This window comes from Parambassis ranga, chromosome 19 (assembly GCF_900634625.1).
Source record: "Parambassis ranga chromosome 19, fParRan2.1, whole genome shotgun sequence".
NCBI lineage: Eukaryota > Metazoa > Chordata > Actinopteri > Ambassidae > Parambassis > Parambassis ranga.
In genome coordinates this window covers 17,545,615-17,566,943 of record NC_041039.1, presented here as the reverse complement: position 1 = coordinate 17,566,943, position 21,329 = coordinate 17,545,615, and the positions used below count along the sequence as shown (strand labels likewise).

The window sequence follows — 21,329 nt, the reverse complement described above, 5'->3', positions numbered from 1 at the left end:
TGTGGGTGTCGCTGTGGTTGGACCAATAACGCAGATGAAGCCGTTACTTACATGTGAGTCATTGGTGGTTGATGCCCAGCCGCCGCTGCTTCTTAAAGCCTGTTGTCTTTCCGTCTGTGGCTTTGTGTCTTCACCGTGGTTTCCCCTCCGGTGCGTGAATGCATCACAGGGAGGAGTGAGTAATTCACATACGGGGGAGAGAGAAGGACACGCAGACAGTCAGAGAGAGAGAGAGAGAGGCTGAGTGGAACATGTCCGGGACTGCGGCCACATCTGCGACCCTGCATTCCGCTAAGATGAAGAAGGACGAGTCCTTTCTTGGAAAATTAGGAGGAACCCTGGTGCGGAGGAAAAGGTCAAAAGAAGGTGAGTCTCCTCTTCTTCTTCTTCTTCTTTTACGTGATGAAGGCTTTTTGTGGTCACTCCTGATGTTTCTGTCCATGGTGCTGCAATCACATGATGTTGAAACGTTCTGCTCTGGGGCATCACTGTCAGCTGATCCAGCCTCTACAGAGCGGATGGAGCCACTTTATTATGACTTATTAAAACAATGTAATGTGGCCAGGGCCTTTATAATGAACACCCCCTGAAGGGTGAGACAAAGGCACTGAACATGAGATAAGTGCACATAAATAGATCTCACACACACTCAGTGACCTGTGGCAGGAATGCAACTCCATACAGAAGACCCTTTATTTCTGAAACCTTAAGATCTGATCACAACTGTGAACTATTTTCTGCCTCTTACTGTCTGGTCATAGGGACAGCTGCAAGGTTTAACACCCCTGTGTGTGTGTGCTCTCAGCCATGTGTTTGTAATCTCCATTAAAGGAGGGACAAGCAGAAGGGTGCCCCCAGCACAAGGCTTTATCATAAATAAACATAAATAAAGAACTATATTCAGTTTAACAGGTGTTAGGGTCCTAAAACAAAAGGTTTTATTCTTCTGTAGAAACTTCTCAGATCTTCATAGTGTTTACTTTAAAAACTGGTCACTGGCACATTTACACATTTTATTCCTTTATTTTATAGAATGAATTTATCAGTAGTTATTTGCATCCTTATAATCACCGAACTTCAGCCAGGAGAGCGGGATAAGGGGATTCTCTCCTAACCTCAAAACCACTCTAAGTGGAAATATTAAGGGGTTAATTAGATGACATGTAAAACATGGTGTCCTGGTCCTGGTATGTGAGAGGGATTTAGAATTATTGTTTTCTTGCTTGAACTGTGTTTAGAGCCTGTTTTATAGAATCAAAGTTCTTCTTATTGTTTTGTTTTATTATTATTATTATTATTATTATTATTATTATTATTATTATTATTATTATTATTATTATTATTATTATATTGTTGTGGTGTAGCCATTTATGAATCATAGACCTCTGGAATGTGAGCTGGAACACACACTGCAGTTGTGTGTGTGGAGAGATGGGCACCCCACAGACTGAGGCTGAGCTTGCAGTGCCCCTGTGTGGTCAAAGAGGGATTATAGTTCAGATTAAAGGGAAACATTTGTAGTAGTGATGGTGGAATCAGTGTAAGTGAAGCTGCTGACAGACAGGGAGTTGTTGTGGTTTCTGTTGCTTGTGGGTGTGGTGCTTTATCTTCTTAGAGGAAACTTGCTTTTGCTGAATAACCAGCAGTAATAAGAGGGGGGAGGGGGGGGGGGGGGCGTACAGTAACCGTCCTCTTCCTCCTGCTGTTGCATTAAAATGGAAGATATGTGTACGGTCATGATAAACTGAAAGGAAGTCTGCATTCCACTGTCCGCCCTCTTATCGGTTGTCAGCAGTGCTGTAATAATATATATGTGTCACATCCTGACCACTGTCACATGGTGACACTGAAAACACAAAGTTTCAAAGAAAATCCAGGTCGCTGCAGGATGGCTGCTGTTAACAGTAAGTCCACTTTGTGTGTGTTTAGTACATTATTCATATATATCAAGGTAAAGTTGTTGCTGGTTGTGAAAGCATTTTCACTTAGATACTATAAGTTCAGGATAGGAGCAGTATTTAGTGGAAGGAGGTGAAGCATAACATGTAATTTAAAGTAAATATTTTAGGAGTGAACTTACATTCTTAATATCTGCAAAAGGCACTGTGTGGAACATTGACACTGAGTGGCGGAAAGTAACTAAGTATTTGTACTTCGTTACTGTACTTAAGTACATTTTTATGTATTTATATTTTACTTAAGTAAAATTAATCGTGCATCCTTTCTCCTCTGACTCCATGCTGCAGCTGTTCTCTGTACTTTCTCCTCCACTACATGTCTCCAGTGTCTGTAGTTCCTTGTTCCATGTGATGAACACAGTGCTGGACTGATGTGAGGTCAGACTCTGCATGGAGCTGGTGTCACGCTGCCAGCTGTGTTTCTATAATGAGCCTCAGTCATGATGCCGGTGCTCTGGCTCAGTGAGCTAACTAGTTAGCTGCTGTCTGCTAACACAGGTCCATCCATTAATGTCTGATGAACATGAATCATAACATGAATCTACAGCAGGAACACTGACACAGTAAACATGCTGAATGCCTGTTTGTTATCAGCAGCCTCTCTGTTCACTTGATGCCCACAGCCTGCCTCATGACACACAGACCTGTCCATAGCTGCGTCTGGACTGAACATGGACATTAACTACACATGCTTCATTTTCATTTCAGATGATTTCTTTGATTATTTTAACCTGTTCAGATCCTTGGCAGTGGAAATCAATCATATATATTCAGTGCGTGAGTACTTTTACTTTTAATACTTTAAGTACATTAAAGTACTTAAGTAGGATTGTTGATGTAGCACTTCTACTTTTACTTGAGTATATATTTTGCTGGGTATTTGTACTTTTACTTAAGTACCAAGCTTCAGTCCTTCCTCCACCGCTGTTGACGCTGTCACCTCCTGGCTGCTGTTACTCACTGGTGCCGGTGTAAATAACCAGAGCTATATTTAAGGTCCCGTCTGTCGTCTCCATTATTTATATCTCTCCCCTGGGCCACAGTAAAAACCTCCAGCCCTTCAGGAGCAGTGGAACCAAACAGGTCGACTTCACTCTGCGTAACATGGTGGTTTATAAAGCAGGCAGATTACACTAAAACAACAAAATGCAGTCATCATCATGACTAACAGCTGAGTCTGTTTACATAACGGTTTGCAGCCATTAAATAAATTAAGCCAAGTTTAAGATAAATGTTCCGGCCTGCAGGCTTTGTTTGTATTCAATTAGTGTAATTTTGTTAACAGGAGCCCTGTCACTGCACGATTGATTATCTGCAGCAACAAAACATATTAGAGACTCCGTTCACATTCTATAAAGGATACAGATCATCACTGAGGTAGACTGCAGCAAGTCTGAAGCTGGTATTAAACACTGTGACTAGATTCATTGATAATCACATTATCTGTGAAGCCTGTGCCCACTGTTCGACACACACACACACACACACACAGACACACACACAGACACACACACAGACACACTCTCACACACACACACACACTCACACACACACACACACACTCTCTCTCTCTGCTCAGCCTCTCCGGTAACTGGACCGCAGAGGTGGGGTGGAGGGTTGTGACAGAAATAAACACGTGATGACGCCCCGGCCACTGCTCAGCTACACTGACTGCCATTCACACACACACACACACACATACACACACACACACACACACTCTCAACGTTCATACTGCGTTTTCTACTTTCACTCACCGGCGTCAGGGACGATCCGTTGGTTCGTTGCGGTGTGGGGGGACATGGCGGGGCTGCTCTGTGGGACCAAGAGAAAGAAACAAGGTAATTAGATTCTAATGTTGAGGAACTTGGAAGTGGAAATGTGGAAGCAGAACCTGTTCAGATCCAGAAGTGTGCTGTGTCTGTTGTCATATGAGACATCAGTGAGACGTATTTATATGTTCTTCCTGTCCTCCTGCAGATCTTATGTTGTATTCTAACCTGTTTTTATGCCCTGATTTTCCTGTGCGCAGCACCAAAGCTGCCGGCCCAGAGCAGCAGTAATGCAGTCAGATGGACACAGAGGGAGGAAGCAGCACAATTATGATGAAATGCAGCGAGCCTGCTCTGTAATTACACAGCAAACTGCTGATCTGTAGTGAGATTCAGGAGCCCAGCCGGATTTCAGCTCTTAGGAGGAGGCTGGATCAGATAGTAAATCTGTGGGGACGCTTCCCTCCCGCCCGCTCTGTGCTTTGAAGCTTTAATTGTGTTTAGACCGTGTGATAAATGCACTTCTTCTTCTTCTTCTTCTTCTTCTTCTTCTTCTTTCAATGAAAATAATCACATTTACATGCTTATTGTGTGAAAAATGTGAAAAACACTCATTTTCAAACTTCACCTTGTTTTCTCGGCTATAAAAATAGTAATTAAGTCGATGAATTGACAGATTAAGAGCATTGATCGTGGGCCGGCCTGTTGCAGACAGATGTAAGCAGTGTGGCCACTGGGGCTAAAATAAATCCCGAGAGTGTCTCTTCAGCTCGAGGTGAAAGCATCTCAGCAGAAATGGATTTTTGTACTGTACTCAAAGTGCATGTTTTTGTATATATTATATATATATATATATATAAGTATGTGGTCACTTATTAACCAGCATTAAACTAATATTATGTATTTAAGGTATTTTAAGGGTTTTGTTCATACTGGGGGGAAAAGGTGATAAATGCTGGAAATGTCCAGTTTCTTTCTACATAGTAGATCATCGATGGGAACTGCTGGTGTTCTGTGTTGTGTGAGCTCAGTGAGGAAGTGACAGACGTGTGACGCCTCTGGCAGCCGCTCAAAAACGAACATGATAACAATGGCAAACAAAATGCTGCTGCTTCCAGGATTACTGTCAAAATGGTGGAGAACAAGTCGATAAATTGCTTTAAACTACACTTCTTTGTCTCTGAGCATTTAAAAAACTGTCCTAGTGCCCACCATGACATTAGAATAATGAATATTATATATCAAAGGCTGTAGTCGTCCATCTCATAGTACAGAATAACACATTTTAGTGTTTACTAAAAATAATATTGTGTCACATTACAGCATGTTTCTGAATATTTGACTGTAAATTAAAGAGTGAAGCCTGTATAACCTTCATAAATGTCACCTTTCTTATGATATGAGCAATGACTGACATGTCACTCAGGGGTCTTTGTGTGCACTAATCCTCCTACCAGTGACACTGGCAGCACTTTCTTCTGTCTTTGTTCAGCCTTCAGCAATTTAAATTTTATATTTTATTTTTTGGCCTCTTTCCTAAAAAATAGCATTTTGTGTTTTTTCTTGTTTCTCCAGTGAGTGATCTCCACGAGGAGGGAAAAAATGCCATCAACGCTCCGCTGCTTCCCTCAGCGACAGACATCCACCCAGAGGACACGCTGCTGGGTATGTACTGTGCATAAAAACCAGGTCCACAACAACTTAAACTATAAAACCTTGTAGCCCAAATGTGACAAAAATATCTCCTCAATTCATTTTCTGGCTGGAGTTTTACTTTAGGAGGTCACTGAGGTCACTGAGTTTTGTGTAGACCTGTTGACATGTGTTGACTAATGGGGACTTTGACAGTGGAGAAGCAGGAAATGAAAGTGTGTAGAGAGGAGACACCCTCTTCTTCACTAACAACGTGAATCACACTGTCATGGGTGTGAAGGAGCCATTCCTGCTAAATAAAAGAAGTTTGATGTCCTACAGAGGAAAATGCTGAGAGGATCATGCTGGACCCCTCATCACGAGAAAATCTGAAATTTAAAGACCTTCTTAAGGTAGTCTGGGATCACATTTGTGCTCAAGCATCACAATATCTCTACTGCTCAAAAAAATGGTCATTCTATGTGTGTGTGTGTGTGTGTGTGTGTGTGTGTGTGTGTGTGTGTGTGTGTGTGTGTGTGACCAGGTGCTGATTGACTGGATCAACAGTGAGCTGGAGGAGGAGAGGATCATAGTCAAAGACCTGGAGGAGGACTGTTATGATGGACAGGTGCTGCAGAAGCTGTTTGGTGAGAACCAGTGAATTATCACAGCAATTATATTATTAGACATTCAAAGTTTAATTCACAGACTGTCGCCTGACAAAACTCACATCAGTTAGAAAATGTTGAACGCTGATGACAGGGCGCGTGCTTTTAGTCTGAGTGGGGCTTCCCCCTTGTGACTGTTATTTGTTACTACACTTACACTACAAACACCATGATAACACTGTGACACACTCACACCGAGCAGGTTTCTTTGTACATGCGTGTGTTGTTTTACAGTTATTATGCAACAAACACATCTAATTCCATATGTTGCCAAAGTGTCGAGACAACAGAAAACATTTCTTGCTTCACTTCACACTCACAGGTTTTATAAGCTCAGTCCTTTCCTGCGTCAGAGCTCCCTCTGGTTGCTTCTTCTTCTTCTTTTTAATAATATCTGTGCCCACGCACTTGAGCTAAGCCTGTGAAATCCTCTTCCTCACTTACTGCTCGGAGCAGGAAAGTCTTCCTTTGTACACTGTTGTCGTCTGTAATCACTGAGTTTTACCCACAATAACACGGGCAGGAGAACAGTTTTTTTTGTTGGTTTGACCTTCTTATTTTCAGCTTTTATCTTTCATGTAAATGACTTTTTATTTTTCTACACACCTCCACCTCCTGGGTTTTGGATTGTTAAATCCTTAAATAACCATATATGGCTTCTGTCTGTGACAGAGAAGCTGTCGGGCAGGAAGCTGAACGTGGCCGAGGTCACGCAGTCAGAGATCGGCCAGAAGCAGAAGCTTCAGACTGTGTTAGAGTCCGTCAATGAGCTGCTGCGGCCTCACGGCTGGACCATTGAGTGGAGCGTGGACTGTGAGTTCCAGTGCTTTGCTTCCTTAAACTGATGCTTTGCTCATGTGTGACACTATGGCCTACATTTCCCATGATGCAATTCAACATAGTTTTTCATTAGATTCTACAAGTGCATTTACAATGTCCTCACATGTGCTCTGAAGCTGTAATATCTAAAGAAAATGGACACTACAAAATGTAGCTTTGGGCTGAAGTGACAGAGCTGACTTGATTGTCTTTATTAATAACTCTTACCTCTTAAGCAATTCTCACATCAGTACACCAAGCTGTGGAAGCGCTGACAGTCTTCTCTTATGATCGACAGCCATCCATTCAAAGAACCTGGTGGCCATTGTTTACCTGCTGGTGGCGCTCGCGATGCACTTCCAGGCTCCCATCAGACTGCCCGAGCACGTCTCCGCTCAGGTGGTGGTGGTCAAGGTAAGGTGGTTTACATGTGAGGATGTGCACAGGTACAGCTCAGGAAGCACAGGCTGAGATGAACCCACAGAGAGAAGGGATTTACAAAAATAAATCCAGGACAATAAAGTCATGAGGTGACAAATAGTTATGGTTTCAGTCTTATATATTTTTGAGATAAATAATAAATAAATTTATTTGGTTTGATTTGTGACTTGAGCAGAAACGAGAGGGCATCCTGCAGACGGCTGTGGTGACCAAGGAGCTGACCAGCACCACAGAGTAAGAGTCTCTCTCTCTCTCTCTCTCTCTCTCTCTCTCTCCCTCTCTCTCTCTCTCAGGGTGAAAATATGACAGTGTTTTTGTATTTTCTCTTATTTTGTCTTTTAGAATGATGCTGGGAAGATTTGGTGAGTTGTTTTGCATCAGAAACAACAGTAAAGTATCGTTTGTATAGGAAACCACTCCGTGCGGTGCTCCAGCTTAGCTTAGCTTAGCTTAGCCTCCCTGTGGCTTTGTAGCTCAGCAAATGTCTTCCTTGTGTGTTACAACAGAGAGGGATGCCTTTGACACTTTGTTGGATCACGCACCTGACAAGCTCAATGTGGTCAAAACGGTAAAAGAAAAACATTTTCTCTGGAAAGTATTGAATCATAAAGTCTTTTCTACCATTGAACTGTGAAATGACTCGTGTGCTGCGTCTGTTGTAGTCACTCATCACCTTTGTGAACAAACACTTGAACAAGCTGAACCTGGAGGTGACTGAGCTGGAATCTCAGGTGACTAAGAGACTTCAGAGATGTCTGCCATCTGTAAATGTATGTGTGCAGCCCTATACTGTGTCTCTATAATGTGTCTCTGTGTCCAGTTTGCTGATGGTGTATACCTGATTTTACTGATGGGGCTGCTGGAGGACTACTTTGTGCCGTTGTACAACTTCTTCCTCACCCCTGAGAGCTTTGAGCAGAAGGTAGAAACATACATTTTAAGAGCTTTTTATAAAAAGCATATGATCATAATAAGAGTTTCTTTTGCTTCCTCTCAGGTCCACAATGTGGCATTTGCCTTTGAGCTGATGCAGGATGGAGGTTTGAAGAAACCCAAAGCCAGACCAGAAGGTATTTTATCTGAAATATATATATGTCTGCATTTCTCAGAGGTTTCCTGCTGTCTGATTGTACCATCATAAAACATGGTGTATTGTTGCTCTCCTGCAGCAGCCTGTAGTATTTCAGGTCATCCAGTAGGGGGAAACCTTGCCCTAACATTTTCCTCTGTCTTACCTGTTCTCACCCTTTCTCTTTACACCCTGCTCACTCCTTAAAACCTTAAACTGGTTCATCTCCACAATTGAATGAAAATCTGTCTTAAAGGAAATTTTAAATAAAAATGCTCAGATATTTTCGAGTTATCCACATTGAGGGATCATTATGTAACAGTAGAGAACCCAAACATGGAATTCAGGTGTCAAGGTGCTTAAATAGGAGAATATATTCCTTTCTATGTAATTACCCAGTCAGTGTCGATGGTGCTTATTCCTCTGTGTGTACTATTTTGACAGAAAAGTCTGAGATATAGATAGATGTAAGAATCCATTTTGTCGCACTGCTGTTTGTCTGGCTGGACCCACTTAAACAGACCTAGTTGTGATGATAAATTCCAATAATCACAGCAGCCCGTATGTGGAACAGGGCGAAGAGAACAGAAAGTACATTTGTGCCTTTTGAATCTCCTGCTAAGAAGTAATACATCATATGATAATCATTTGCACATTCTTGGGAGCTATTTTAAGCTCCATTTAATTTCCAAAATTACAAATAACCTTTGGAAGGAAGGCAGCTCAGTCATACAGGAAGCTACTTTGCATTGTGAATATAATTGCATGGCAGCACAGCCTATTTATTTTGTGCTACAATTTTCTAAGAATACATTTTTTGTACTGTGTGATGTATTTCCCTCCTCAGAGAGCAGCAACTTCTAATGCTGGTTCTCTGGTTTTTTCTTCTTCCAGATGTGGTCAACCTGAACCTCAAGTCCACCCTCAGAGTCCTCTACAACCTCTTCACCAACTACAAAAACACTGAGTGAACTGTGAAAGTTTCCTCCCCATGATATTTCTCTGGTCACTGCTCTGTGCCTGTGCTGATATTATGCATTGCAGTCTGGACACTGGAGGAAACCAACTGGGAATAGAAGTCGTCATTATGCAGACTTTAAACAACTCAGTGGGGGGATGTAGCCAGAAAAGGCTCTGAATGTTGGTATTTAATCTTCCCTGAACGTCTGTATTTATTTATCCCTTCTTCAAATGGTAACTGCAGCACAGGAAGCCCTGCAACCTTTAGTCCTGCGTTCGAATATGCTAGACGTCACAGGAGGAAAGTTGAAGCTGCAAAACATTTGAACCAATTACCCTCCAGAATATCCGAAAAAATGCTGTTATATATTATATTATATAATATCTTTATGCTTTGTATTTATATTAAAGGAATAGTTAGATATTTTGGGAAATATTATTTTTTGTAATTTAAGGGGATAGTCTTTGTCTCCCGATATATAAACACAATTTATTTTGTCTGTCGAACCTGCACACAAGTAGTGGTTTAAAGTTACAGAGTTCAATAACTACACGATCCTCGATCCTTCGCCACAAAAGTAATATATAAAGATTTGCTGAATATATTAATTTGAATGTGTTGTATAGAACAAATAGTTTATAGATGTTGCTTTAAAAGCTGCAGCAATATCATGAATCTCAGTTTTACATGGAAATCTACACCCAAGAATCTCTAGTGTCAGATGGATGAACGGCCTTTTGTGTTCACATTTCTACCTGCACAATGACTGAAGTATATTCAACAAAGCAAGTTAATTTATTTCCCAACATGTCAAACTAAGAAGCATGAGAATGCTTTGTATAGTAAATCCCTTGACTATTCTATTCAGAGCTGTACTACGCTCAGGCCTTAGCTGAAAGATCTGCGAATGATTCTTATTTTCTCTCAGCTAAGCACACATATATCAAGCCATATGTAAAAGGTGAGATGCGGCGCCTTCTGGCTTTAAGTGCAGTGTGTTCTCGCTGTCCCCCTGGGGAGCCCCAGTCAGTGAGTGTCTTCATATTGACCGGCCTTTTAGACCAGTCTCTGAGGAGGCCCGGACCTCTCGCTGCTCTCCTGGAGCAGAGCCCGGCCTGCGGTGCCACCTGGAGACATGCTAAGATGTACAGTGGACGACTGCTCATGCATTTTAGAGCCAGGCTGAATTATTGAGAGAATGGATGAGTCAATCTAGACTGTGTTAGCACTGGATGCCTCACGTTTGTGCCTTTTTTTTTTTTTAATCTTGCCTATCAAGAAATAAATGGCTGGAATGAGAATTTGATTTCATCCTTTGCTTGTGTGATGGGTTAGGTTTGTTTTGGCTTTTCAGGCGAGATTGGCTTTGGAACAGCCAATTCCTGCCATTTGGGTTTAGCTAAAGGAATTATGGGTTTATTTTAGGCCTTTATTTTCTTGTCTCTTTCCTTTGTTGCTATGGTAACCTTCCACATCCCCTAAATTGCCCCTTCGTCTGGCTGATGGGTGGTCCTTTTCTATTCTTGAGTAAGGCCGGTGCACACACAGCGGAGTGTTGTTTTGTTGTCTGTTTCTCTTTCTTGTTTTCTTGTGTTTTGATGTAAAAAGCTGGAGAACGGATGACGGCAAATTGATGCGAGTCGAGCTTGAGTAGCTCAGGCCACGGAGTGTCACGTTTCTCTTGGCCCTCCTGATGTGGTTGGTCCTCCAATACAATACATTTGTGCCCAAGAGGTCCTTCCTTGTTCTCTTTACCGTGGACTGATACTTATTATTAATGTTTCACAGGCAGATGGTGAAAACACTCAGTATCAAAAAGAGGAAGTGCTACCTTCTTCTGCCACATCTTCCCTTTCGACCCTCTGACATGTTATTTTCTTTCAAAGCAACCGTTTGAAAATTGAGTGCAGTCGGGGCTTTTGTATTGATAGAATTCCCGAGAGGCTCCATTCAGATTGAGTGCAGCCCGCCACTTAATTTCTACATCGCTGTTTTGACAGTTGACATCAGTTAAGGAACTCAATTCAGCAGAAGTCACCCGCTCGTGTCAAGTCTCTCTCAAGAGTGCTGAAGGTAAGCTTATTCAGAAAGACTTTTTGTTTATGACCTTGTTTGAAAGTTACTGTCAACCTCAGGAAAAGGAAGCCACACACACATAAAACACACAGGGAATGAAAAAGCTGCTCACTGAGCCTTTTTCTTTTTCACCAGATCCAGGAAACAACAGTTTGACACGCTCCAGGTCGTGTCTGTTTTGTCAGAATGTGTTTCTTTCTGTGTTTGCTGTGCTTTGTCTCAGACCATAAGATTCGAAATGTTCAGAGGGAGAAGCACAGACTTGCAAATCTGCAGGTATATATAGTCGTAGTATTTATCTGCTGAGTGTGCCTCTGTAAAAAAATAAGAGAAGGAAGTGAGGAAACTAAACCTCTTCCTTGTTTTTAAGTCTGACTCCTCAGTCAGAGAAGATCCCTTCAAAAGGTGCACTGTAACGTTGAAGTGAGCACCGTGCTGTTTGTACTTGAAAAGCAGAAATTTGTGAGTACAAGATATTCACTCTACAATAACCTGTCTGTCACTACAATCAGCATCTTCCTCTGATGGTCAGGGAGTCAATACCTTGCAGCAGGAGCTGCTGCAGGAAGATGAGCAATGAGATCAAGGAGATTTACTGAGAAACAGCAAAGAGGGGCGAAGATGTGTTGAAGAGAAAAAACTCCACTGTGGTTAAAAATCCCTTTCTTTCAGCAGCAGACTTGACTTAAATGCAGGTTTTGCTGACAGGCCAGCAGAGGTGAGCATATTAACTTGAGTTGGAGTGATGGAGGCCGACATCTTTGACCACAAGAAAAAGGAGGACGCTGAGGATTTTGAGTCTTTTCAGGGTATGTGATCATAGTAAACTGGATATTCACACAATTCTATATAGAAAGTGACTCTTTGGTGATTTGTGTAAAGTATACTAGTGCTACTAGCATGTGCTACATGTCCTACAGCTATTGATATATTTATTTATCACAATAATGTTAATGTTATGTCTAAAAATGCTGATAAGCTTCAGACATGACACGAACCAAAACAATAAGCTAAAAGATGATAAAATGCTCCAAACCACAGAGTCTGGTGAGAAAGTTTGTCATCATACAGTTATAGACATAAAAAGCATCTTTTCACTGTATCACAAATATATGATAATATAAAACAAATTGATGCAATACACTGGATGATATAAACATATATGAAGAAATGATGAAGGACATCTGTACATGAGTGTCTGAGTACAAATGAAAAGATGTGCATGTTGATCGATGCAGCGTTATGTTCACACAGGAGAGAAGAGGAAAGTAATTCAGCCGACAGCTTTGAAAGACCCCAAACTTGAAAAGCTGAAGGAGGTAAGAAATGAAAATCCTGCTGTGACATAACAACAGGAAACACAGCTTTATAATGTTGTGTATGTGCTGCAGAGAGCATGAATATAATGTGATGCAGGGAGAGGTGGAAGGATCAGTGAAATTTTAATGAACATAATTATAAGAAGTGATGGGAGACAGATCAGAGAGCCACAGTGTGCCGTCTGTGAGACCAGATTTAAAATCAGATAAAGATGGCAGCTCAATGGAAAGTCTTAAATAAATCTAACTTTCAGCTACAGGGTGAGTTTTCTCCTTAAAGCTGGTGTCTGGCTCAACATCTCCTTCATATTATTGCTACATATTGATCACAGTATTGATTGTTTTGTGTTGTGGTAGGCACTGGTTCATTGGATCAATCGGACTTTGAAATCGGAGCACATTGTGGTTCAGAGTCTGGAGGAGGACCTGTATGATGGACTGGTGCTTCATCACATGCTGTGTGAGATAATAATACACTTTATTTAATGTAAGTTAGTCATCCCATCAATTATTATTTGACTTCTATAACAAATCCAAACATTGCCTGATCGATGCAGCCAGGTTAGCCAACGTGCACTTGGACGTCGAGGAGATAGCGCTGACCAGCATGGCTCAGGTCCGCAAGCTGGAAGTGGTCCTGGAGGAGCTGGACAGGAGGCTGCAGGACAGCAGTCAGATCAAATGGAACATCAAACGTGAGTCATGCAGTTGACTGGGCTTCAGCAACAAAGCAACAAGTGAACAAATGTTCTCTTCTGGCACCAACTTCACATGACAGCAGGATCTGGTGCGAGCTGGAGGGTGCTCACACCAAATGTGAGGGGTTTCAGTGGAGATAAAATGACGTGAAGCTGCTTTACATTAGCTGTCAGCAACTTAAATCAACATCGTTATACTTTATATTCTGATTTTTATCCTCAGAAGACAGAGGAAGGTGCTGGCTTGTGTTATTTAACTTCACACATGCTGGTTTGGTGACAGCTGTGTTTACTGCTGTAATCAGATGGTCTGATTCTGGTGTTTTCCAGCCAGCAGCAGGGCACACTCAGGCTGATTACATCCAGGAGGAGGATTTAACCTGTTGCATATCATTATTTCCTGCAATATTTGAAACTCGCAAACAAACAAAATCCCCAAAAAAGATCATCAGCAAACACTGCTACTGCAAAATGTATTCAGCCCCTGGCGCTATGGTAACATTTAAACTGATCTTACACACACAGGCTAGCAGTTTTTTTTAATTCATGAACCTATGACACAGCTATGGATTCATCTGTATCCAGGCTTCTTACAGCCTTCTTGTGCTTCCATACTGGTTAGCAGTGAGGCCTGTCACACCAGTGCACGTTGATTTTGTGTGTGTGTTTTGTTCTCTGCTGTTTGCCTGTCAGTCATCCACAACAAAGACCTTCTGGCCACTATTCATCTGCTGGTTGCCATGGTGAGATGCTTCCAGCCTGAACTGGATTTGCCTGTGAATGTGCAGGTTGAAGTTGTAGTTATTGAAGTGAGTTTTGGATTCAGCACTTTTATTTTTTCCCTGTTTCAATCACATCTTGTATAATTTGCTGCTCATTTGTGGTTCGCTTTAAATTTCATTTCAGGTCAGCCAAAGTGGAATTAAATCTGTTGTGCAGACAGAAGTCCTAACAGAGGAGAGGTAAGTCTGTCCCGTGTGATGCTGTGAAAAAACAACCCAGGGCTAGACTGAATCTTTTTTGTTTTTTTTTGTGTCTTTTTCAGCAGCAACGTGGGCTCAGGATCCCCCAGCAACACTGAAAGTGAGTGAGAGAGCAGTGGAAGGTTGAGTTGATGTGACATCCTGAATGTCAGCCAAACAGCATTAAAGCCTAGTAACACATTTTTCTGGCTGTCTGGTCACCCAGGGGAAGATCCCATCGAGCAACTGCTGAAGCTTGAGGCTCACAAGGTCAACACAGTGAAGAAGGTATAACAAGGACAGAGGGAGGAGGGCTGACAGAGCTCAAGGTGTTGACTCTGTCTCATCTCCGGTGAGAGGGGAGATGTAGAAGCAGGAGATGAATGTCATACTGCGTTTGTTGTCTTCACTTGAAACAACCGTCACTCTGTGGTGGGCCTTACCCGCCACAGGCTGCATGTCTTACGGTAAACAGCCGAAACACCCCATGAGGCTGGGCTACACATGATGTGTCACACAAATAAGGAATAAGTAGTCTCTACCATCAATGTCATCCCTCACCAGGGTCAACATCAAATCCAGCCCCTATAACGAGGCGTCTTCTAAAGAAAGGACTGTAACACCTGGTCCTATGAAGCATTTTGAAATCCTTTGGTGTCCGCAACTTTATACTATTAGTCAGCCAAGTCAATAAATTAAAAAGTTGGTCAAACTTTAAAGCACAGTGTTGTCACTGTGTGTTCCAATTGTATCAATATGCCATGCAAACTTTTTAAGGGGAAGCTTTAGTACAAATTAAAAGTAAACATTTGTCAGGTATGTGGTTTGGACTGCAGTTTCACTGTGGTTGCTCTGGCCTGGAGGTGGCAGAGTTACGCCTGAGGAGACATGCATAACTCTAATCCTCAATAATTTACTGGGTAAGCTGCATAAAGAATCCCCCCTGGTATCATGAAATTATATATATCGAGACCAAAAACAGCCTTTTATTCAACACAGGAGTCTGTGGGTTTACAGCTGCCTCAAGTCAACCCTTTTGAGGAACTGCAGCTCTAGATTTAGGCAAACTGTGGTAAAAGTTTTACACTAATATCAATTCACATTTGTTAAGACACCGGCTAATTTTCCTAATTATAGCTGTTAGCTGTGTGAATAAGCATCAGTGAATGCACATATATCCTCCCTCTAGGAGACATTCATGTTTATGACACGCCCCGCAGCAGCCACTTAGGAGACAGGAAGTGTAGACAATTACATTACACCATTAGATTAGCATGTATTTCACCTGTGAGTATATGTGATGATTGATTGACTTAACATATTACATCATAGACATCAATACATTAACAGCTGAGCAATGTCTCCATTAACCTAAGTTAACTGTGTGAGTCTCTAGAACAAACTTCTTTCTTTAATGGCTTTGATTTCATTTTATTAACTTTCTATCCTCGATATTCTTCCATTTTCAGGCCATCTTACATTTTGTGAACCAGAACATGGCATCTATGGGTCTGCAGGTGGCTGATATGGACAAACAGGTTGGACTGCTGTGCTTACACATCCTGTAATGAAAATAGACTGAGCGATTACCTCCCCTGAGATTAGATCGCCTTCCATGGACGTGTTTCAACATCCTGTGTGTGTGTTCCTGTCCAGTTTGCTGATGGTGTGATTCTGCTGCTGCTGATCGGACAGTTGGAAGGCTTCTTCGTCCCACTCTTCGAATTCTACCTGACCCCTGTCAATGACTCTGAGATGGTACGGTATGGATTCACTCTGTGTTCACAGCACGTCAAGAGCTTCCTCAGAGAGGCTCACACGACATTTTACCCTGTTAGTATACATCATTATCACCATCATGCTGCATGTGGACACTCACAAATGATGCATTTATTTGTATTCATAAAAAAAACACAACTAATTGATTTTTGTTAACAATTAGTTTTAAGAATTAGAGCTAGTCTCATCTCAAGTGGTGGATAATGAGCGTCAATCTGCTGTAAATCCTGATAACATTAATATTGTAAAATTCCCTTAATAAAATCAGATGCATGATTAGCTCAGCCAAAAAGGAGATTCACTGATGAAGGCATCATGGAAAGAGTGAAACAGTGATGTTCTCAGTCAACATGCTGAAATAAACACACATACTTCATCATCATGTTTGGAATAAGTAGTTTTCGGATATGCCAGAAGTCAGATGAGTTAATGTGCTTGGAGCCTCAGGCCGGCAGGGGGGGACCCAAAGGCTGATAAACTTTGCTCCACTTTATTGCACCCTTAAGGCGACTCCTTCCAGCCGCCTACCGGGGTGTGCGTGTTTTACAGCTCATTTAAATTTCAAACTACACACACATACAAATATTTTCAAATACGTTAGATGAATGTGTGGTTAACATTGTTTGTGTTTTGCTCCAGCTTCATAATGTGACCTTGGCCTTAGACCTCCTGACTGATACCGGCCTGCAGCTGTCCAGTGTCGAGCCGCAAGGTGAGCAAAGTTCACACAGAACACCACTCAGACCTGTTTACAGCAGATTTACTCAAATTAAAATGCCAGGCACAGACGACGTGAAAACAAAACACAACAGAATGCCTCTGAGTGGAATGGTTGTAACTCACTGAAGCTGCGAGGCAGGAGTGTCAAACTAATTCAGATGATATCCTCTATCAGGAGCATTTATCTGGATGAGAGGGAAATGCCAAAATCGGTTTATGTGTCAGATGAGGATGGGGCTCGCTGTGGTACTTGGATTAATCTCCACGCTGGAGTGTGGAGTATGACAGCGTTTTAGGGAGGGAATTGCTTGCGGAATATGAATAAGCGCGACTCGTGTCTCGATGAGTTTCGCTGCGGATGATTGACTCAATCTGAGTCCATCAACGTCCATTTAGAGAGGAACAGTGAGGGAGAGATGGTGTCACTCTGGAGTCCGTTGATAGACACAGGGATTCAACATCACCTCTAAGGCTATATATTCACTGTGTGTTTGTCTGGAGGAAGATATGTTATCTGTATTCATGAGCGCTGCTACTGTAGATCACACGGTTATCAGGCAGGGAAGCAGAAATATTCAGATTCTATCTGCTATCTATCTGCTATCTGCACACAGGAAAACTCAATGTGAAATTTGCTGTGTCTGTCAGCCCCGAATTGTGACTGCCAATTATCATATTTTCCACCATAAAATAATGGTGTTATTGATGTTTGTGGCATAAACATAGCATTCAACCAAACAGTCATACAGCAACAAAGCACAGTTTTATTTTAAATTGTATAATTTAATGGTTTTAATTACAGGTTCCATAATTTTACACTACACTACACTACTTATGTAAATGGCATGAAGCCCCCAAAAATGAGGCTGAAACATCTGTTCATCTATTAAAAAGGTGCCTCCTGTATGACATGGATTGCATGCTGCAGTTCACTTTATGGCCACAGGTGTCACTATAACATTCAGAAACCAACTGTTTGGCGCTATGTAACCAAAACTACTGGTACAAAAATAGTCAGTATTTGGCCACATCACTCCAAAAGGAGAGAAGTAAACCTGAGTGAGTGACTGGAGAATTACTAACTTGCATTAAGTGTGTGAAACAATCAATAGCAAATGGATCAACCCCACTTCCCTGCAGATCCATTATTGACAAGATGCTCTGTATTCTCTATGAGTTCAGCTACTCCCTCACAGTCACTAAAACTTTCCCACAGCACTGGCCGCCAGCTGCAGAGCGTGTGATTGTAAAATAAATCCTCAACAGGATAACTGTTAATGTAAGGACCAGTGCAATTAATCTAAGCCGGGAGCAAGCGGCTAATTTAATTCATTTTTAGTGTCTTTTTAATTAACGGCATAATTGCTGTTATGGAATGAGGAATCCCTTCACCGAGGGCCTAAAACGGGAAGGTGCTGCGTGCATTAATCAGGTTAGCCAATGGTGGAGTCGATCTTTATGCCACATCCATTAAGTTAGAGCGTCTCACAACAGCAGAGAGCAATTTTGTTGAGATCTCATCTCACCATGGAAGTATTGATTAAGTTTCCCTCTAATGCTTTTTTTAGTCTACCTGATCTGTGACCTGCTGTGATGGATTGTGAGAATAGTTATTAGCTAATGTTGGTAAAAAGCACCCACATGTTCACACTGCCTCACTGGCTTGTACTGGATGCTGACGGTGCATTGTGTCTCCTGTGAATGTTGTGACAGACATTGTCTCTCAGGACGTCACAGCCACCTTGAAAGTCCTGTACGCTCTGTTCACGAAGCACAAACAGAAATGAGAGAGGACATCATGTGAAGAGGAGCAGCACATTAAAACAAAGCTGGATTCTGATGATCTTATTTTCATTGTTTTGACTATTCATCCTAAAACCTGTACTCACTCACACAGTACAGCCAAATAAATGAACAACTGGCAGCTGTGCCTTTTTAATGTCGCTGTATATTTAACAAGCTCTAGAGCAGAATACCAAAAACATCAAAGCTCAAAGTGGTGGAGCGAGCTGTGGCGTCAGTGCATCAGAAAACACCTTTCTCAGCTTCTTATGGGAGAACATCAAATGATTCAGCTGATCTTCAGTAGTCTGCCTCACTGAGGATAACCGCTAAGATGTGAAACTGCAACGACATCAGTACAAAATCACAGCCAGACAACCAGTTGTGTTTGTGTCCATTTCTGTCCAGACTCATAAATGTTGGGGTTGGACTTTGCAGGGAGCGTTTTTGTAGCCCGCGCCACAGTGGGGCTGGTGTTTGACCTTTTGGATATAAAATGTCATGTTCATCATTTTATCAGATTATTACAGATCTGTGTGACATTTCGTCAGTTAGGGCCAATCGTGTTTACCTGTTCAGGATGGACGTGAGGTCACAGTCATGACAAACTTTGATGACCACATTTTAATCAGTGAATCCTTGAGTCCCAGCAAATGTTTGTGCCAAATGTGGAAAAATGATTACACCGTTTGAACAATAACTGCATAAATATTATATTGACTTTTCTGTGTTTATGTTTTATTTCTGGCTCGGTTCTGGCCTCCATTCATCTTCTCCTCTCAGGATGCTCTGTGCTGCTTTTTCTGCTGACAGTTATTGGAACATGGCACTTTTCATTCCTGAGACACCCTTCCCCCATCTTTGACTGTCACTTCTCAATAAACAATTTTTTATTTCTTTCTCCGCTTCTTTGTGTGTTCCTGCTGACACCTCTGTTTTTATTGCATTGTTCACAGAGAGGGTGAACAATGAAGCCACGATAGATCCACTTCCGACAAAACTCATTTTACTGATGTGCTGGATTAAAAGGCGGCTAAAATTAGGAATATTATTTATCTTACTTTCAGGGTTGTACCTTGGTTAGCACAGTCTGTGTGAGTGTGTGTGTGTGTGTGTGTGTGTGAGAGACAAAGGTTAAAGTACCAGATATATGCAACACTAAACAGCCAGAACACTTTCACAGTTCCCCTTTCAGTATTCTTGTTGATGTGTTTGTTGACATTCAGGAAGCCAATTTATTTCCTTCCACTGAGGTGATGGAAAATACTTCTAATTCACATTTTATTTCCTCTGACATTTCGAAAAGTTTGCATAAAATTTGCTTGGCAGTCCAATGAAAATACGACTGCGGAACAGCAAAAGGCTGCAGAGATAAAGGTGTGAGTGTGTGTGTGTGTGTTGCTCCTCATTTAGAGGACAGCTTATTATGAAATCTGAGCTACTTTACTTTACACACCTCATCCTCAATGACTGTGAACTAGAATTTGTTTTTCAAAGTTACCTTCATAAAGCTGTGTTTTTCCAGGATTTGGTTGACCATACATCCTCCAGATACGTGGTTACACCTGTGCTAACAGAGTATATGGACGGATTATTTATGTTTATGGAACACTCCCATAGAGTTTATGAATGACATGGACTGAAGCGTGTTTATGAAAACAAACAGAAATCCCTGAATGGTTTGTTTATTGCAAGCTAAAGCTAAAGCTAGCATCAACCAGTGCAAAACCATGTGTAGAAAAATAAATTCTAACTTTGCATTTTAAAAATTTGGGTGTTAAAAGTGTCATAGTTGAAGTTTTCTTCATCGGTTTTTCTAATAATATTGTTATTTCCTGGTTTATTTTGTAGATATATTTTTTTTTATTTCTCTGTCCTCTCGTATCAGGGTTTCTTATTCCCTCCTAAACTACTGGCTATGATGAAGTTATCACAAATGTGTACTACATGAGTTCATGTAGACTTCAGTTGACAAGCAATTAGAGCAGTGATACACAATGTGAGTGAAAGACTGGAAAGATTCATGTTTTTTAGCCTCTGTGCACATCAACAAAAAAGGTCACAGCTTAGTCTGACACCATGTTTCTAATCCATCAGAACAAACAAGGATAAAGTGTAAAATAAACATTTAAGGGATTAAACCTGTTCGGCTCTGCTTCCTCTTCTTTCATTAGGACAGCACATCTCCCACACAGACTCCCAAAATAATGTCCTGCATTTAAAAAACAGAAGAAATCCATCATTTAGGAAGGGGCTGAGAGTTTGGTGGAAATCATTTAGTCCTCCTTTTCAGTTTCGAGGGTGTTGCCCGGAGCTGTCTCTCTGCCTGGAAATCCACTGGACAAATAGTTGTCAGAATTCCGTCCAAAATGTTGACAGGAAACATGAGTAATATCTGCCTCCCTTGTCACACCAAGCAGATGCATCTCTGCATGAAAAGGGGAACAGAACCAACAGCGCAGTATCAGTCTCAGCATAAACCGATGCTTGTGCTGCCTCTGTTTTTATGTTTGTCATTTGAAAATAAAAGGCCGTCAGCAGGCTGTGATCAGAGACCTTTAGGAACACAATAAGTGGAGCCAACATACGTCCTTGTGGAACTCCACTTTCAGTATTTTTTTGTCTCCTTCTCTGCATCGTGGAGCTAAAGCTCTTCTTTAGCCTGCATTTCCT

At 41.6% G+C, this 21,329-nt stretch overlaps 2 protein-coding genes across 9 annotated transcripts; both read left to right on the top strand.

Annotated features, from left to right (window-relative positions):
* Positions 1 to 87: 87 nt before the first annotated feature.
* parvb (parvin, beta) lies at positions 88 to 9,920 on the top strand. 3 transcript variants are annotated; one of them, XM_028432037.1, is made up of 13 exons: positions 88 to 366; positions 5,306 to 5,395; positions 5,705 to 5,775; positions 5,907 to 6,009; positions 6,703 to 6,843; positions 7,148 to 7,263; positions 7,466 to 7,524; positions 7,633 to 7,652; positions 7,797 to 7,858; positions 7,953 to 8,021; positions 8,111 to 8,212; positions 8,288 to 8,360; positions 9,254 to 9,920. In XM_028432037.1, the coding sequence occupies exons 1-13, from the start codon at positions 252 to 254 to the stop codon at positions 9,328 to 9,330; spliced, it is 1,098 nt and encodes a 365-aa protein (XP_028287838.1). In that variant the 5' UTR covers positions 88 to 251; the 3' UTR covers positions 9,331 to 9,920. The 3 variants fall into 3 exon arrangements, with proteins under 3 accessions (XP_028287838.1, XP_028287839.1, XP_028287837.1); XM_028432038.1 differs by lacking the exon at positions 88 to 366 and adding an exon at positions 1,799 to 1,904; XM_028432036.1 differs by lacking the exon at positions 88 to 366 and adding an exon at positions 3,601 to 3,799.
* Positions 9,921 to 11,048: 1,128 nt separating this feature from the next.
* Positions 11,049 to 19,555, top strand: parvg (parvin, gamma). 6 transcript variants are annotated; one of them, XM_028432103.1, is made up of 13 exons: positions 11,049 to 11,393; positions 12,105 to 12,205; positions 12,651 to 12,715; positions 13,073 to 13,175; positions 13,273 to 13,410; positions 14,107 to 14,222; positions 14,320 to 14,375; positions 14,459 to 14,496; positions 14,602 to 14,663; positions 15,845 to 15,913; positions 16,032 to 16,133; positions 16,794 to 16,866; positions 18,588 to 19,555. In XM_028432103.1, exons 2-13 carry the CDS (start codon positions 12,142 to 12,144, stop codon positions 18,659 to 18,661), a joined length of 960 nt encoding a protein of 319 aa, XP_028287904.1. In that variant the 5' UTR covers positions 11,049 to 11,393; positions 12,105 to 12,141; the 3' UTR covers positions 18,662 to 19,555. The 6 variants fall into 6 exon arrangements, with proteins under 6 accessions (XP_028287904.1, XP_028287905.1, XP_028287901.1 ...); XM_028432104.1 differs by having other exon boundaries at positions 12,069 to 12,205; positions 14,462 to 14,496; XM_028432100.1 differs by having other exon boundaries at positions 11,051 to 11,393; positions 12,072 to 12,205.
* Positions 19,556 to 21,329: the final 1,774 nt, after the last annotated feature.

Coding starts and splice junctions, on each gene's coding strand:
- parvb (XM_028432037.1), top strand. CDS start 252: ATGTCCGGGACTGCGGCCACATCTGCGACCCTGCATTCCGCTAAGATG. Junction 7,264..7,465: donor CTCAGGTGGTGGTGGTCAAG/GTAAGGTGGTTT, acceptor TGACTTGAGCAG/AAACGAGAGGGCATCCTGCA. Junction 7,525..7,632: donor GAGCTGACCAGCACCACAGA/GTAAGAGTCTCT, acceptor TTTGTCTTTTAG/AATGATGCTGGGAAGATTTG.
- parvg (XM_028432103.1), top strand. CDS start 12,142: ATGGAGGCCGACATCTTTGACCACAAGAAAAAGGAGGACGCTGAGGAT. Junction 12,716..13,072: donor AACTTGAAAAGCTGAAGGAG/GTAAGAAATGAA, acceptor GTGTTGTGGTAG/GCACTGGTTCATTGGATCAA. Junction 13,411..14,106: donor GATCAAATGGAACATCAAAC/GTGAGTCATGCA, acceptor TTTGCCTGTCAG/TCATCCACAACAAAGACCTT.